The sequence below is a fragment of the Pundamilia nyererei genome, unplaced genomic scaffold (genome assembly GCF_000239375.1).
Source record: "Pundamilia nyererei isolate P.nyererei 1_Seehausen unplaced genomic scaffold, PunNye1.0 scaffold00368, whole genome shotgun sequence".
Classification (NCBI taxonomy): domain Eukaryota; kingdom Metazoa; phylum Chordata; class Actinopteri; order Cichliformes; family Cichlidae; genus Pundamilia; species Pundamilia nyererei.
In genome coordinates this window covers 375,013-390,269 of record NW_005187769.1, presented here as the reverse complement: position 1 = coordinate 390,269, position 15,257 = coordinate 375,013, and the positions used below count along the sequence as shown (strand labels likewise).

Sequence of the window (15,257 nt, the reverse complement as noted above, 5' to 3'; positions counted from 1 at the left end):
TCCTCAACATGTCTTGAAGTTCTCCAGAGGCCTGGCAATGAACTTATCATGTGGCTCAGGTGTGCTGACCCAGGGGACACGGCCCTCGAGGCCTGGAGTTGGACACCCCTGCTGTAAGCTGTCCTGTACACTTATGTTCTTCCATCATGAACCTGCAGAACTGATCGCTGTTATTTGTAAACCATGCTGATGCAGGTGTGTTTTTGTGTTTGCAGGTGAAAGATGAACGTAAGGCTCAGGAAGTGTTCGACCTGGCTGATTACGAGCGCTCCGAGGAGCTGAGGAAGGCCAAGAGCCGCAGCAAGAAGAACCACAGCCGCTTCACGGTGCTGCGCTGCAAGCAGCCGGGAAACACCGTGAGTCCACCTGTCCGGCTGTTTACCTGTCGTCTTGAGTGTAACTAACAGAATTACAGAATATGTGCGTCAGTGTTTTTGTCTCGCGCCTCAAGTTTCTGGTTTCATGGAGCATCTGATCCAAAAGTGAAACCTCTGTCCGCGCCCGTCTTTTCGTGTCTTGGTGTTCGGAGATTACGCTGTCCTGCTTGACCTCGATGGTGGAGTTCCTCCTACATGTGCCTCAGGATTGGTGGATAAGATTTGAGATGTCCTGCCCCATCTGTGTTCTGCGATTGGCTGAGCTGCATGCTTTTTGTTCCTATTCTGAACAGGTTTAATCTGCAGAATCCAATTAGACTGCCAGAGGATGAGTTAGAGCGGTATAATCCCAGAAACTACTGCAGTTTGTCACGCTCTGCTCTTTCTACTTCTACGATCTGACCTTCAGCTTTAATTTAATAAAACAAGAATCTACATTCTGATTGTATAGAGTCAGGATCAGGGTCATTACCTCAGAGGGTTAAATAAACTTTGTGTGTAAATTTGTGTTGGGCCGCAACAAACACTCTATAAAATTTCTAGATGTGAAAAAATTGATGTTTGAGTTCATTTAGAGATCCTACAACTGGAGGTAGAGTAGATGTATTTGGCTAAGGATGATGAGGACGAAGCTGCCAGGCAGGAGCAAAAGAGCAAGGCCTTAAAGAAGATTCATGGATGTAGTGAAGGAGGACATGCAGAGGGTGGTGTGACAGAGGAAGATGCTGGGATAGGAGGAGACTAATGCTGGGCTTACACTGTGCAATTTTTGGCCCATTTTGAGCCGATTTTTGAGTCGTGCGATCGTTTTGGCGATCGGCCCGATTTTGGCCTTCATTGTGCGTCGTGCATCGTGTAGTATACGTGGGGTAACGAGAAGCGATTAACACCTCACGACCAGCTCCCGATCATCAATCGCTTGGTCGCAAGGATTTCAAACAGGTTTGAAATCCTCGCGACCGTCGTGAGGGTGTCACCGCAGTTTCTCACACTGCGCACATGCAAACACAAATGGCAGTGAAAAAGACGGCGCAGCACGGCAGTGCAGCGTGTGATCTGGACACAAGTGATGGAGGTACAACTTGTAGAACTGTGGTAAGCTCATCCGAGCCTTTTCCATGTAGCCTCACAAAATTATCACGACCACAACAACCGTGAAAATAGTTGGATCTACATGCTGCTCAATCACAGCTGCCTGACCAATGTTTTTCATTAGCAATTTAGCAAAGTTGATGGTGGTGGTGTGTCTGTGTGAGTGAAAGACGGAGAGGAAGAGCGAGCGACCGAATTTCTGTTATAACCTTCATTTTATGGACGCACAGTGTGAGCACTCGGGTCGCATCAGAGCATCGGGCCGTATAGTGTGAGACCCTGCATCGTGACCTATGAACTTCTAACCCCTGCGAGTCAATCGTACAGTTTGAGCAGGAGCTGAATCGCGCGACTGAAAAAATCGCACAGTGTCTGCCCAGCATAAGGTAGATCATCCATCGTGGCGCCCACTAAAGCATGGGGTGTCCAGCTCCAGGCCCAGCAGGTTTTAGATCTCACCCCTGAATCAAATGATTACCGGGTAGTTTATTACCAGGCTTGTGGAGAACTTCAAGACATGTTGAGAAGGTCATTTAGCTATTTTAATCAGCTGTGATGGATCAAGGACACATCTAAAACCTGCAGGACACCGGCTCTCGAGGCCTGGAGTTGGACACCTGTGCCCTAAAGGGAGCAGCTGAAACTCATAGAACAACACATAACCTTAAAACTTAAAAGAATGTAAGTACTTCTCAGAGTATGTGTGCTTCTCTAATGGCTTTCTGTAAATGTATCATTTACTTGCTACAACATGGCAAGTTCCAACGTATGGTGGGAGCTATCTGGTGAAGCTAATGTGCCTTAAAGAAAACTCAAATAAAAAGTAAAAAACCCAATAAAATATGGATGTTTCATCAGCTGCAAGACTCAAAAACTGACATTTAAGTTCTTGCACCATTTCAGGGGTAAACTATGTATTTCATATGACATCAGATTGGTAAGAATATTCTTTTTGCAGGCTCCAAACCTCGTGTTTCTGGCTGTGAGCCCTGAGGAGAAAGAATCATGGGTAAACGCCCTCAGCATCGCCATCATCAAAGCGAAGAACAGAGTTTTGGATGAGGTGCGGGCTGCTTTTTTCATGGATTCAAATGTTTTAATAACACCTCGGCCACCTTTTTTAACAGGGTGTTAACTCAGTTTGTCTGCGTACAGGTGACCATTGAGGAGGACAGCACGCTGGTTCATCCCACCAGAGATCGAGCAAAGATCCCCTATGGTCGCCGGCTGCCGACCAAAGGACATCTCATGGCCGTGGTACTGGGAGCCTTTTTTCCATCTGTCTTGTGGTCTGAATGTTAAGATAATGTTATTGCTATTAAAGTCATGTTCTCACTGCAGGCATCCACCTCTTCCCATGGCATGCTGACACTCGACCTGGTGGCCGAAGAGGATGTTTTTTCACACGACTACGATGGCGACTGGAATAACAGCTTTCGGGTCGACCTGCAGGGGGGCGGGTCTTGTGGACAGATTGGAGTAGGTCGTCAGCGAGCTGGAACAGACGTATCAAAGCTGCGGATGACATCCAAGGAGCCCAAAGTGAAGACTAGCAGTCTGCCCAGGGGCAGTGAGCGGTCCTGGGGAAAGCATCTGGAGGCCTCCAAGGTCCACAAGTCTCCACAAATAGAGGTGGGCCCTTCAGATCCACATTAACCTTTTTTTACTTCTGGAAGCATGTGGCTCCAAGTTTTTATTGAATAGCTTTGCTAAAATGAGCACTAAATCGCGACACCTACCTGAATAGAATGTTACCTTTCAGGTTCTCCAGGCTCAGTATCGAACGCCACAGCCAGGGAAGAGGTTCAGTATGCAGGGCCGGAGTCGCTGTGCCTCCATGGATGAAGTCCTCTCATCCAGGTATGACCTGGTAATAAACAAAGTTAGGGAGTAAACAGACGCAGAGTTCAGGCTTTCTTCTGCAGAGTAACAGGCTGTCAGGTATTCAGGATACTCAGGAGAAGTAGAGTCCATGGTTAAAGTCAGTGTCTGGCCTGCTGGACTCACTACTGCTCAAGTCTGACTGAACCAGTGAAACTCATTTCAGTGTCTTTGACCTTTATGTCTTGAAATTTTGAAACATCACCTTCTCCACTCTTCTGTCACCCTAACCCTCTTCCTTTTCTCTAGACCAGTGATGATTCGCTCAGAGTTCTGCTCTGCTGTTAGGCGATGTCCAGCTGAAGTGGAAGCGGGAGTCGAGGCCTCGGCCCAGCCTTTGGGTCAGATCCAGAGCCTTATTGCCCAGAGGATGCAGCGAGCTCAGGAATTGCTGGAGGAGATGAGACTGCAGGTTTGACTGCTTCATTCATAAATGTATAGATTCGTTTACTGATCATTTTCATGATGTCAACTGGCTTAGGTGGCAATTATTTTTTATAAGATAAATGACAATACTTGTGCTTTGGATTGACACTTTTAGGTCCACCAGGTGGAAGTTCTATTAATCAGACCACAACAAAACCTGAACTATAGCACTGACATTAGTTCACTTTGTCACAGCCGATTGGATTTGCTGCCAGTAGTGGACGTTTGTGGATGTGCAGGATAAGCCATGTAACCAATAAACTTCGCTACCCTTGCAATCAGGCACCACAAATGCCTGACATACCTGTCATCACAAGACTGCTCCAGTTGAGTGAATAACTGGAGCTGGCGGGGCCGTCAGCGTTGGACGACCCCGTGTCACCGCTGAATGCATCGCAGATGCTACATTCTGCTAAAGGTCATGAACACATCCCAACACACTGCCCCAATAGGTTATTAAAGCCTGGCCAATCTGTCCCCAGAATTAAGGCGTGCACAGGATAACTGCAGCCTTTATTGTACAATCAAAACTGCTCCCAACGATCATAGATGTTTACATCTGCGCTGTAACTGCAATCATTTAATCAACCAATTCGCACTACAACCTGGTTTGCCTCTTATCTGTAGTTAATTTAATTTAATTTAATAACTGTACAGCACACTGTTTATAGTAACCATTGTCCTTGATGTAAATATGTAAGAAGACATTGTGTGTTTCTGTGTCCTGTGTGTCTTTCTGGCTGCTGTTACAACCAAATTTCCGCTTGTGGGACAATTAAAGGATTAAAGGATTATTTTATTCACTGACCTTGCATTTAATTTGCAGTGGCACTATGGGATATTATGCATGTCCTCATACACACACACTTAACCTCCACACACTCAGCCTCCAGCAATGCCCCGGATCGAACCACGGTCTGCAGCCTGTGTCCACTAAGGCTGGCCTTGGTACCTTACCGTTACACTGTATATCCCTCTCAGACCAAGGGAGGGTGTTGGAGGGCCTGGACACATAACACCCTGCCCACCAACACCACATATCTCTCTGACCTGGTTCAGATCACCATCCCATCTCGGTGTCTCAGATCTTCTTCTTCTCTTTCTCTCTCTGTCCCCTCCCCGTCTTGCCACCATGGGGAGCAGGGCTTTCAGCTGCTCCACGACTCTGGATTCCCTTCCTCCTGATTTAAGAAATATCTCTTCCTTTTCTCTCTTTAAGTCCCAACTCAAAACTCGTTCAAAATAGCTTATCCCATTATTATTATTATTACATACCGCTCTGTCATCCAGCCCCAGGATTGTCCTTAAAAGGGGAGGCATGATTACATGATGAGGTCAGGTGTGTGCGTCAGCCTCCCTAACATCACCCTTCCTCTGTGGCTGAGCTACAAACCACGCTACGCCACAAACAGAATGAACTCTTTGGGATTTCCTTACCTGGATGATTGAGCATACATCAAGTTAGCTTAAGGTTATTTTGCAAGCACTAGCAGGACAAATTCTCTTCCTCCGCCCTGTACCCTGTTTCATCTCCATCAAAGATGAGCCCAACCACGGTGGTGTCGTCTGCTGCCAACAGGCTCTGCTGGTCTTTGTAGTTGGTGAGAGCTTGGTTACCTCTTCGCACCTGGCAGGGGTTGTTATCAGTGAGGAAGCCCTCTACGCTTCTCCTGTAGGCCTCCTTGTCCTGTTTGATGTCTGTCCTCTGGTAGCGCTGTAAAGAGAACTGTCCCTCAGCCTGAAGGCTGAGTTCTGATCAGAGCCGGGCCTTCAGATTTCGTGCCTTATTAAAGTCCCCAGCAACAATATGGATGCCCTCCGGGTGCTCTCTTTGCTGTTTAGGTGTTGTTGGAGGTGGTTGAGTGGCGAGCTAACGTCAGCATTGCGGGGGGCAGCTGTAAACAATGGTAACTATGACTACCATTAGCTTGCAAGGTAGAAGGGCCTGAACTGATTGGACATGAGCTCCAAGTCCCGTGAGCACTGACTGTATATAACTCTACTGTTACGGCACCAGTAGTCTCTCCGCCCTTTCCCTTACAGGAGTCTTTGTTGTGGTCCCGATGGTGTAGGCTCTGGCCCGATAACTCCACTGAGGCATTAAGGATTTTTGGATGGTGTCAGCACTCAGTTACAATCTGTAGACGACACGGTTGTAGTAAATCTCTGATTGTAGCTGTTTCGTTTGCAAGGGATCTGGCGTTGGTGTTGATGGACAGAAGCGGGGTTTGTAGTGTTGTTTTCACAGCTGGACCTGATAGCCAGCTCTGCTTCTCCACTTTTGTTTCCTCTCCTTGCGCTGTCTGCAACGCTTGGCGCTCCCAACAATAATCCACGGAGCCCTGATGGTCTTGAAACTCAGGTGGAATAATGTCAGTCCAATCCAATGTAAAGGTTCAGGCTGACGCCGATGTCGATTAGTTCCCGACAGCTGAAAGTAATCAGTGCATTGCAGGAAGAAAAAGAGAAATAAACAACACAAAAAGGGTACACAGTAGCTGGGAGCACTGTGCACGTGCTGCCATCTTATATGGGTAATGTTGTTTCTGACAGGAGCTGCAGAAGACCAAAGCAGAGCGAGAACGAGAGGGCAGTTCACCTTATCTGAAGGGCATCAACTCTCCTCGACTCCATCACCTCAGGGGCTCAGAGTCACCTCACTCCAGGTCAGTTTTAGCACCTTAATTAATAATTGACATTATTGATTAGTTCACATCAATATTTGTGCTTTGATTTGCAAAGCAGATATATAAAATGTAGATTGCATATCCCAAAATCAAATTCCAAAAAGACTTTTCCCATGATCTGTCTGTTACAGTATGTTTGATGCAGTACCAAACATATTTGTGTTTGTGGTACTGCAGTTTGTAAAGAAGAAAACACAAAGTTCTCAAATGGTTGGAAAGATTAATTTAATACTAAGTTGAACTTAAAATCTGATTTTTGTCGCCATCTTTAGCAGGTCATCGGGATCTCCGAGGAGCCGGAGCAGCGACTCTCCTCGCCTCAGAGGAAGAGAATCTCCTCGGTCCAAAGCCAAGAAGAATCGGTCCAAAGGAACTGACTCACCTCACTCCAGAGGATCCCATGCAGCCGCTGCTAAAGTCAGCGACTCTCCCAGGCTCAGTCGCTCTCCTCGGTCAAAGAGCACCGATGCAGCTCGATCTCCAAAACTCAAAGGACCATCCGCTGCCTCTCCCAACAAGCAAGGCAGCTCTCCAATACAGAAGCCATCCGACTCGCCTCTGAGCGTCGGACGATCTGACTTCTCTCAGGTTAAAGGATATGGTTCGCCACGAGGCAGTGAGACCGACTCTCCTCATCTAGGGAGCAATGAGGAGTCTCCTCTTCAGAGCCAGAACTCCCCGACCCTGTCCAGATCCTTCGAGTCCTCACAACCAAGAACCCCTGACAGCCACCACCCCTCCCCACTTCCACCAGCCACCCAGCTGTCTGAGGATAACTCGGAGGTGGAGCAGAGGCGTGCCGAGGCTGAGCGGCTCCTGGAAGAGGCTGTGTCCTCGTGGAAGGAGGCGCAGGAGGTCCTGCAGGAGGTGAAGGAGCTCCAGAGCCAGACGCTGCGGCGGCAGCGTAGGAGGACCTATGAGAAGATGGCATCGGCAGCAGCGGCCGCTGGTATACCTGCACCGAGCGGCGCGGCAGAAGAAATGGACACGCTCATCTCGCCGACATCACCAGAGGACAAGGAAGATTCAGAGACACCTGAACGAGGAGTTTGAGTTGTTCAGCAGTGACTTCTCGATGGAAGTAGCAGCGTTTCTTCAGCACGCAAACAGAAGCCTGCTTCAAATTCTGTCTCCATGTTTTAATCTGCGGATGGTGCACATGACCACACAGAGCAGGATTGTTTCTGGGAGGGTTAATGGCTTAACCCTCCACAGTGCACTAAACAGGAAGTGTGTGTGTGTGTGTGTGTGGCAGATGTTTGACGCACACGTTTGACGGGGACCCTTTCCCCTTCTCTTCCTCCAATGGTGCTGCATGTTTATCTTCTTTCTCCGTCCTCCTGAAGGCAAAAAGATTTTCTGTTTATCTGTTGAACATTTTTGTTGTGTTTTTTTGAAGAAAACCTTTTCAAGATAAGATGTCAGCGTTTGTACATCAAGAAACTTTTTGAATTAGTCACTGAAGCACACTACGAGCACAGAGGGGAGTCTGCTGGAAGTTTCCCCAGACTTTCACTCCGATAAAACATTCATGTATTTACTAATGTCATTGCTAATCTTCAAAGTTGTTGCTCTCTGCTTTCACTGTAGCAGAGATTCCTGTAAACGTCCTTCCAGCTCTTTTTAACCTCACAGGATTTTTGTAATCTGTGGATTTTTCTCAAAAATCAGGGAGTTTAATGTTAAACAAAGACACGAGAAGCAATAATGACACAAAGTCTTTACCTGTTCATGTGTTGCAGTTTACAAAAAAGAACTCAAACTCTGCATTCTGCAAAAAAGCAGAAATTTAATTTGCACACTTGAAGCCCAGCAGATGCTGGATAGCATCAACCAATAAACAGCTGACATATTTGTTGTACACAGTGAGACATTTGCTTTAATGAAACATACATGTGACATAGAAAAAGGCTCAATAAAGTCTAATAAACAAACAAACAAAAAGTGTGCCAGCACATCCACCAGCACATCCAGCACATCCACCAAATATAAGAAATACAAGCCTTTAATCATCTACACAATAAAGTTACTACTTCAGTATATTTACGTTCCTGTTTATCTCTTTAAATATTAGTGTAGATAATATACTATTAAAGCTCATAAAGAATTTAGGAATATAATGGAGACTTAAAGATACAAAAATTACATGGAAATTATATAAATCAGCAAAACTACTTAATTGGAAAACAAGTAGGTAAACAAACCAATGAGAAGGATGAATGAATTTGTTGGTAACAAATGAATAAACAGTGGAACAGACACGTTAATCAAAGGTTAAAAGAAAATACAATTAGTAATGTCAGTTTGTGTTGCCTACATAAAAGATTTATTACATTTAGTGTTTTCAAGGCAATTGATTTGTTACCGTTTATTCATCAGGTTAAGTCCTTTGTAGTTTCTGTCCTCCAAATAAACCCATTTGGGTTTGTTGTTTATCATGTTCTGAATACGTATGTGCTGGCAGCTCAAGCATAAACATGCCCAACATGTGATGCATCTGTTAAATGTGTTTCACCAGCAGAAATACCTTTCTGAGATTGTTTTTGTTCAGCTGCACGATAATAATCGCCCGTTTTTACCAGTTTATCAGTGTAGCGCCAGATCATCAAATATTTACAGGAACTTTAATATACAAAGAAATATTCATAATCTGTACTGTAAACTTTGTTGTGTCACTATGTGCTGAATACTCAGAGACTAATTTCACTTCTACAAAGCTCCACATTTATGCATTTATAAACTTTGAAGCAATGAAAACTGTAACGTTAGCTGCAGCCAAACAGTTCAGTCTCCAGTTAAAGTTTAACGTGTCCTGCTCATCTGCAGCATGACTCCTCACACTGCAGATACACACAGCAGCCATTTTATTGGTCAGATGGTGTCATTAAAAATGGCATCAACGGCACAAACGCAGTCGGGAGGTCCAGTTCAGGGACTCGAGTTAGTCTCAAATCACGAGACGCTACAGCATTGGAGATTTTTCTACCAGACTTTCACTTTAAGGTCCTGTCTCTTTGAACAGCCCCCAAAACCCCTGCAGAGGTGCAGCTCCCAGGGCACAGAGCTTTACCTCATTGTCAAAGGTTTACGTGAAATTCAAACTTGTACTTCCTCTGTAGGTTCTGGTACTGAAAGCTTGACAGCTTGATTTGTGGTTCCTGTTGAACAGATTTTATTTCTCTTGATCTTTTTGCACATTTGAGCACTGAAAGACTACATCACGCCAGAAATCTTTGGACTATGAGAAAAGATTCTGATGTAGTTTGAATGACTGCACCTTGTTCCTTCACGTTTGTTAAATTATGGAATACATTATTTAAATGTTCTTTTTCTGATGTAAATCTGTAAGGTAATGTTTTTGAATCATTGTAAACAGCATTGCTTTCGAGGTAAATGGCACCAAACGAACACTGATGATTTTCTTGTGGGGAGCATCCAGGGCTCGTCTTCACATGCAAACTACAAATAAGCTAAACTGGTGGAGGGATGAGAGTGTTCACCAGACTCTGTTCATCTCTTTTATTTGTGTTTACAGACAGCAGGAAGTATCCTGTCAACATGTCAGCTCTTTATGATTTAGGGCTTTTGGACCATTAAAGCTTCCATACTTTAGGCTGACATCATCATACTGTCCACATTTATTCATAGACATCGCGCTCAGCTCCAGGTGTGTGCGCTTTATGGTCATGAATTTCATAGACAGCTGTGGATTTCATATTTTTAGGTCTTTTTGTATCGAGGGTAGAAACAGCCAAATTCAGAAATATACATATATATTAGGGGTGCAACGATACACAAAATTCACGGTTTGGTTCGATACTTTGGTGTCACAGTTTGATATTTTTTCGATACAAAAAAAAATGTTCATGCCTTTTTAATTTGTCATTTATTAAAATTATAAATATATATTTTAACTCAAAAGTACAGTTTTTAAATTTAATGTTGCTGAAACAAAAAAGTAATAAAAATAAATAAATATATCTCAGGGCTCGCAAAATTTCAAAATCCCTGGTAGCCCTTCGGGCAGGAACTCTTCAGTTTTTGGTAGCCTAAAATAAATTTAAGTAACCTGAATAAAAAAAGAGAGCAATTTTTTGATTGATGTTTTGTTTCCTGTTTTGTTTCCTTTACAATATTATACATTAAAGTATAATATTGTAAAGGAAACAAAACATTAATCAAAAAATTGTTGAAAAACAAATTACAACATTGTATAAAAATTACAATCATCAACTCAAATACTTGGTTCTAATTGAACAGAAATTTCTATGAACTTGTAAGAACTGTGTAGGACATGAATCAGTCTGTGTCAGAGCCTGAATCTGAAATTTCCACTGAAGTTACGGGTAAGAGACAAGTGGAACCATGATTGAGGCAGTTTGCTTTTTGAAGTTTGCAAAGACTGCTAAATTTTGCCAGTGGTAGTTCACTCTTTGCAACATAGTAGCTGTTCTAAACAGATTTTCAGGTTTATTTTTAGTATGTTATTTGCAATTGGTGTTTGTTCTGGGAAAGATATTGCAGACCGAGCAATAATGCATTTCTTGCATTTCTCATGGGTTCTAAAGGGGGCCTTTCTTAAAATGACTGGTCCCAGTAACAAAGGCGCTTGTTGACTCAGAAATCGAGGGAAAACCAACAACACACCCGGCAGAACATTGTTATTTACACGGGTGCACATAAGTGGTCCGCATGTGCGCATTCGCTGTCAAAATAAAAGACGCGCACCAGATAAGAAGGTGCGTCCATATAAAAGGCAGTGTTTTTGTCCGCTAGAGTGGGATTTTCACGGCACATTCTGCACCACATCTCTGTGCGTTCATCATTTGTTTGAAGCCAGCTCACCTCCTGCAAACACTTTTCTGAGAATACGTGCTTCTTTTGTGGTTCGGACTCCTGACATTTCTTTGGAGGTGGAGGAACATCACAGTAATTGCTTAAAGGAGCTTCTTCGGCGTCTTCAAGAGTTCTAAACAAATGTCTGTCCTCCTCCAGAAAATCTTATGTACGCAAACACGCGTTGCAACTTCTTATCTGGTGCACGTTTTTTATTTTGACAGCAAATGCGCACCACTTATGTGCAGCCCTGGTTATTTAGCTCGTCATATTGCAGCCACAGAAATTCTTTTGTCCATGAAACCATAAAGCTGCACTTTCTTTTTGCCTTATGTGCTTGTTGTTTTTGTCTGCTTCCACTTGTCTTTGCATGAGGATGATGTCGGTGTAAATGTGCAGTGATACTCGTTGTGTTCCCACTAGTGCTGTCAGCGTTAATCTGAAATGACGTTAACGGCACAACACGGCAAATCTCCGTTAACGAGCTACCGCGGATCGCCCCGTTCGTGGGGCTAGACGGCCAACACGTTAACGAGCTAACTGCGCTACCACACTAGTTCCCACCCATGTAATTGAGCATTGCGTGGCACATCCAACATACTGTTTTACTTTAGTCCATGACGCGCTTACCTTCAGGGTCATACGTCACATGAAAACCAAAATACTTCCAAAGGCCAGATCTGAATGAGGGTGGGGGAGGTTCAGTTTGCCATGTTGCAAGGATTAAAAATTTTGTATTGTTCGATACATATGCGTACCGAACTGAAAGCACTGTATCGAACGGTTCAATATCGATACGAATATCGTTGCACCCCTAGTAGCTACACACCACATCGGTGAGTTCATCCAAATCACAAGTGTTCTCTTGAAACCAGGACCAGTCAGTGCAAAACACCCCTGAAGGGCAACACAACTGTCTTTTGTCCAGACATTAGTCCGCTTCACACAGGCCTTCTCCCTCCTAATCACAGATCTGTAGGCAGGGAGGAGGTGAATAACATTGTGATCCGAGGAACCTAGCGCAGGTCCGGCCACAGACTTATATGCCCCCTTAATTGGTCCATAACACAAATACAGCGTTTTATTATGCCTTGTAGGACATATGACATGTTGAAATAAATTGTTCAGTGATTTCTTGAGATTACAACTGTTAGAATCACTAAGAATAAAAATTAGGAGCATCCAGAGAGAGAGTCTGCAGGTTGTGTACCACTTTAAAAATGGTGTTGGCAGTAACTTTAACGTCAGCTTTAGGATGAATGTAAACCACAGCGCCCAAGAGTCTCTTGTTCTTTTTCAATCAGACAGACAGCAATTCAGTCTCTTTGTTTCCACCCATTGTTTAAAGATGGCTGAAAATTGCACAAAGTGAAACTCATCAGGTTTAACCTCAAGCTTAAGAATGACACCCTCAGATTCAGGTCATATGACACAAATCCAGCTGCACTATTGGCCTAGTGCCCAGTGTGACACACACACACACACACACACACACACACACACACACACAGAGAGAGAGAGAGAGAGAGAGTGGGTCAGTGAGCTGTGATAAAGAGCTGAGCAGATGTAGGCCAGGACATCATGCATGCATACATGATCACACACACAGATGCATCTGTGTGTGTGATCATGTATGCATGCGTGAGCATTTCCTGATGACTAATCTGCTGCCATCATGTGTGCACTGAAATCCAGATTTACCTTAAAGGGACAGGCTGTTTCTGTACGTGAACATTCACGTTTAAACTCTGAGGGCAGCAGGCAGAGAAGCATTTTTAATGATCTCATTAAAGATTAAAATAGACTTAGTCTGGGTGAAAATTGTTTTTGTTGATGCAGTGATCCTTCTTTATGCCAAAATTATTTTAAAAGTCCTTTAAAGGCATATATCTTTTAATTTGGGTTGTATAGGCTGCAACGTACTGCAAACTTTCCTGTGATATCAGTTTGCACCACAAGATAAGAACATGTTCTTAGTTAAAGTGGACATGAAACGTCACATGTATAAAGGCTCATGTACAACCTGCTCTCAGACACTCACTCTGTAACTCTGTGTGTGAAGCTGGATTTAAGAAATCAGTCTTTACAGGTAAAGTTTTTAGAGAATCCTTAGTCTAACAGCGTTCATTTTGTTTCACCTGTGAAAGGTACCTGCAGAGGTTACTGAAACAGGGGAGCGGCCCGTCAAACTCACCTTGATGTGTGGGAACATTTAATCTCTGGTGGCTGTCAGAGGGACTGCAGTTTTTAGAGCTTAATAGAATAGAATAGAATAATCCTTTAATTGTCCCACAAGGGGAAAATTGGTTGTAACAGCAGCAGAATAAAAGCACATCTACAAACAGAAGAGAGAAACAAACAATTTTTACAGAAAAAAATATTTATGGACAATAATTACAAAACAGACAGTTTATTAAAGTACAGTTATTAAAGTATAGGGTTTTTTTTATATAAACTGAGATAGGTAATATGCAGCTATAACAGTAGTAGTTGTTCAGTTGATGAGTGCAGTTACAGCGCTGATGTAAACATCTGTGTTTGTTGGGAGCAGTTCTGATTGTGCAGTCTGACAGTTGCAGGGAGGAAGGGCCTGCAGAAACGCTCCTTCATGCATCGTGGATGCAGTAGTCGGTCACAGAAGCAGCTCTGCAGCAACACTTACATGCATGGGGTGGGAGGCTCTGTCCATCAGAGATGTTATTTTTCCACAGTCCTTCTGTCTCCCACCACCTGCACTGGGTCCAGGGTGCATCCCAGAACAGAGCTGGCCTTCCCGATGAGTTTACCCAACCTCTTCCTCTCAGCTGCCGATAAACTGCTGCTCCAACATACCTCACTGTAAAAAATGACAGATGTCACCACAGAGTCATAGAAGGTCTTTAAAAGCGCTCCCTGGACTCCAAATGACCTCAGCCGCCTCAGCAGGTGGAGTCTGTTCTGACCCTTCCTGTAAAGAGCATCAGTGTTGTGGCTCCAGTCCAGCTTCCTAGGTTTGTTAATATTTCAGGTGGATGCGCAACCACCAATCGCACAACAACTTCAAACAATGACAGAAACGCAGCTGTTTGTGACGGTAACACCAGTAACAACAACCGTTTAATAAACGACAGCAGATCTGCTGTTCGGCGTCCTATGGAGACAGAGGAGGTCAGGTGACACCAAATTTCATCAGGTACAGGCACGAAGCTGAACAAACAGGGAATGAGTATCAGGAGGAGGTGAAGAAACAAAGTGAGGTGGGGTAGTACGAGAGGAGAGGAGAGGAGGAGTAAAGGAGGTCGAGGCTTTGAACAGACGCCGCGGGCTCCGAGTCCCGGCGAGCACGTTTCCCCTCCCCCATATCCTCACTAATCCCTCCAGTGAGAACAGGCTGTAACGCCGAACGAGCACACTGGCCTCTTATGTGTGTGCGTGTTAATAAAACATGGAATAACCCCGCCCCCACCTCGTCGCGGCTGTATTCGGTGGGCGAGCGAGCATTATAACTCAACGAGAGAGAGAGCATTAATAATTTACTGAACATGAATCAGAAGTCGCGGCCGCTGCAGTCTGAGTGAATAACCCAGTTTAAGCACGCACACACGGTCACACCGACAAACAGCAACAAAGCGTTTCCTGTTTCACCTTCTCAGGTGGGAACAAACAAAGCAGCCCATCTTATCTTAATGACCTTTTTCCTACTATGGCGGTGCATGTAGACGCAGAACTTTTATCAGCATGTACATTTTCCAACAAGGGGAGACAACATATTGGACTTGGTCTACACACAGGAAAATGGAGCATACAAAGCCACCCCCCTCCCCCATATCGGCACCTCTGATCACCTCACTGTTATGCTAATGCCAGAGACAAGGCCTTCAGAGCTGGGGATGAAATAGGCCTGAGAACAGCGAGAGCCAACCTGTCACGTGGCATCAGGAAAGCGAAACAGGACTACACACACAAGATAACCTCCCAC

General features: G+C 44.4%; 1 protein-coding gene across 1 annotated transcript in view; it reads left to right on the top strand.

Moving 5' to 3' along the window:
* Nucleotides 1–10,262, top strand: part of plekho1a (pleckstrin homology domain containing, family O member 1a) — a 17,452-nt gene extending 7,190 nt beyond the window's left edge. The window contains exons 3-10 of the mRNA XM_005752623.1: nt 216–356; nt 2,428–2,532; nt 2,625–2,726; nt 2,811–3,101; nt 3,232–3,329; nt 3,600–3,762; nt 6,330–6,442; nt 6,736–10,262. Coding sequence (XP_005752680.1) covers nt 216–356; nt 2,428–2,532; nt 2,625–2,726; nt 2,811–3,101; nt 3,232–3,329; nt 3,600–3,762; nt 6,330–6,442; nt 6,736–7,516 — 1,794 coding nt within the window. The 3' untranslated portion in view covers nt 7,517–10,262. The remainder of the gene's footprint in view (nt 1–215; nt 357–2,427; nt 2,533–2,624; nt 2,727–2,810; nt 3,102–3,231; nt 3,330–3,599; nt 3,763–6,329; nt 6,443–6,735) is intronic.
* The last annotated feature ends 4,995 nt before the right edge of the window (nt 10,263–15,257 follow it).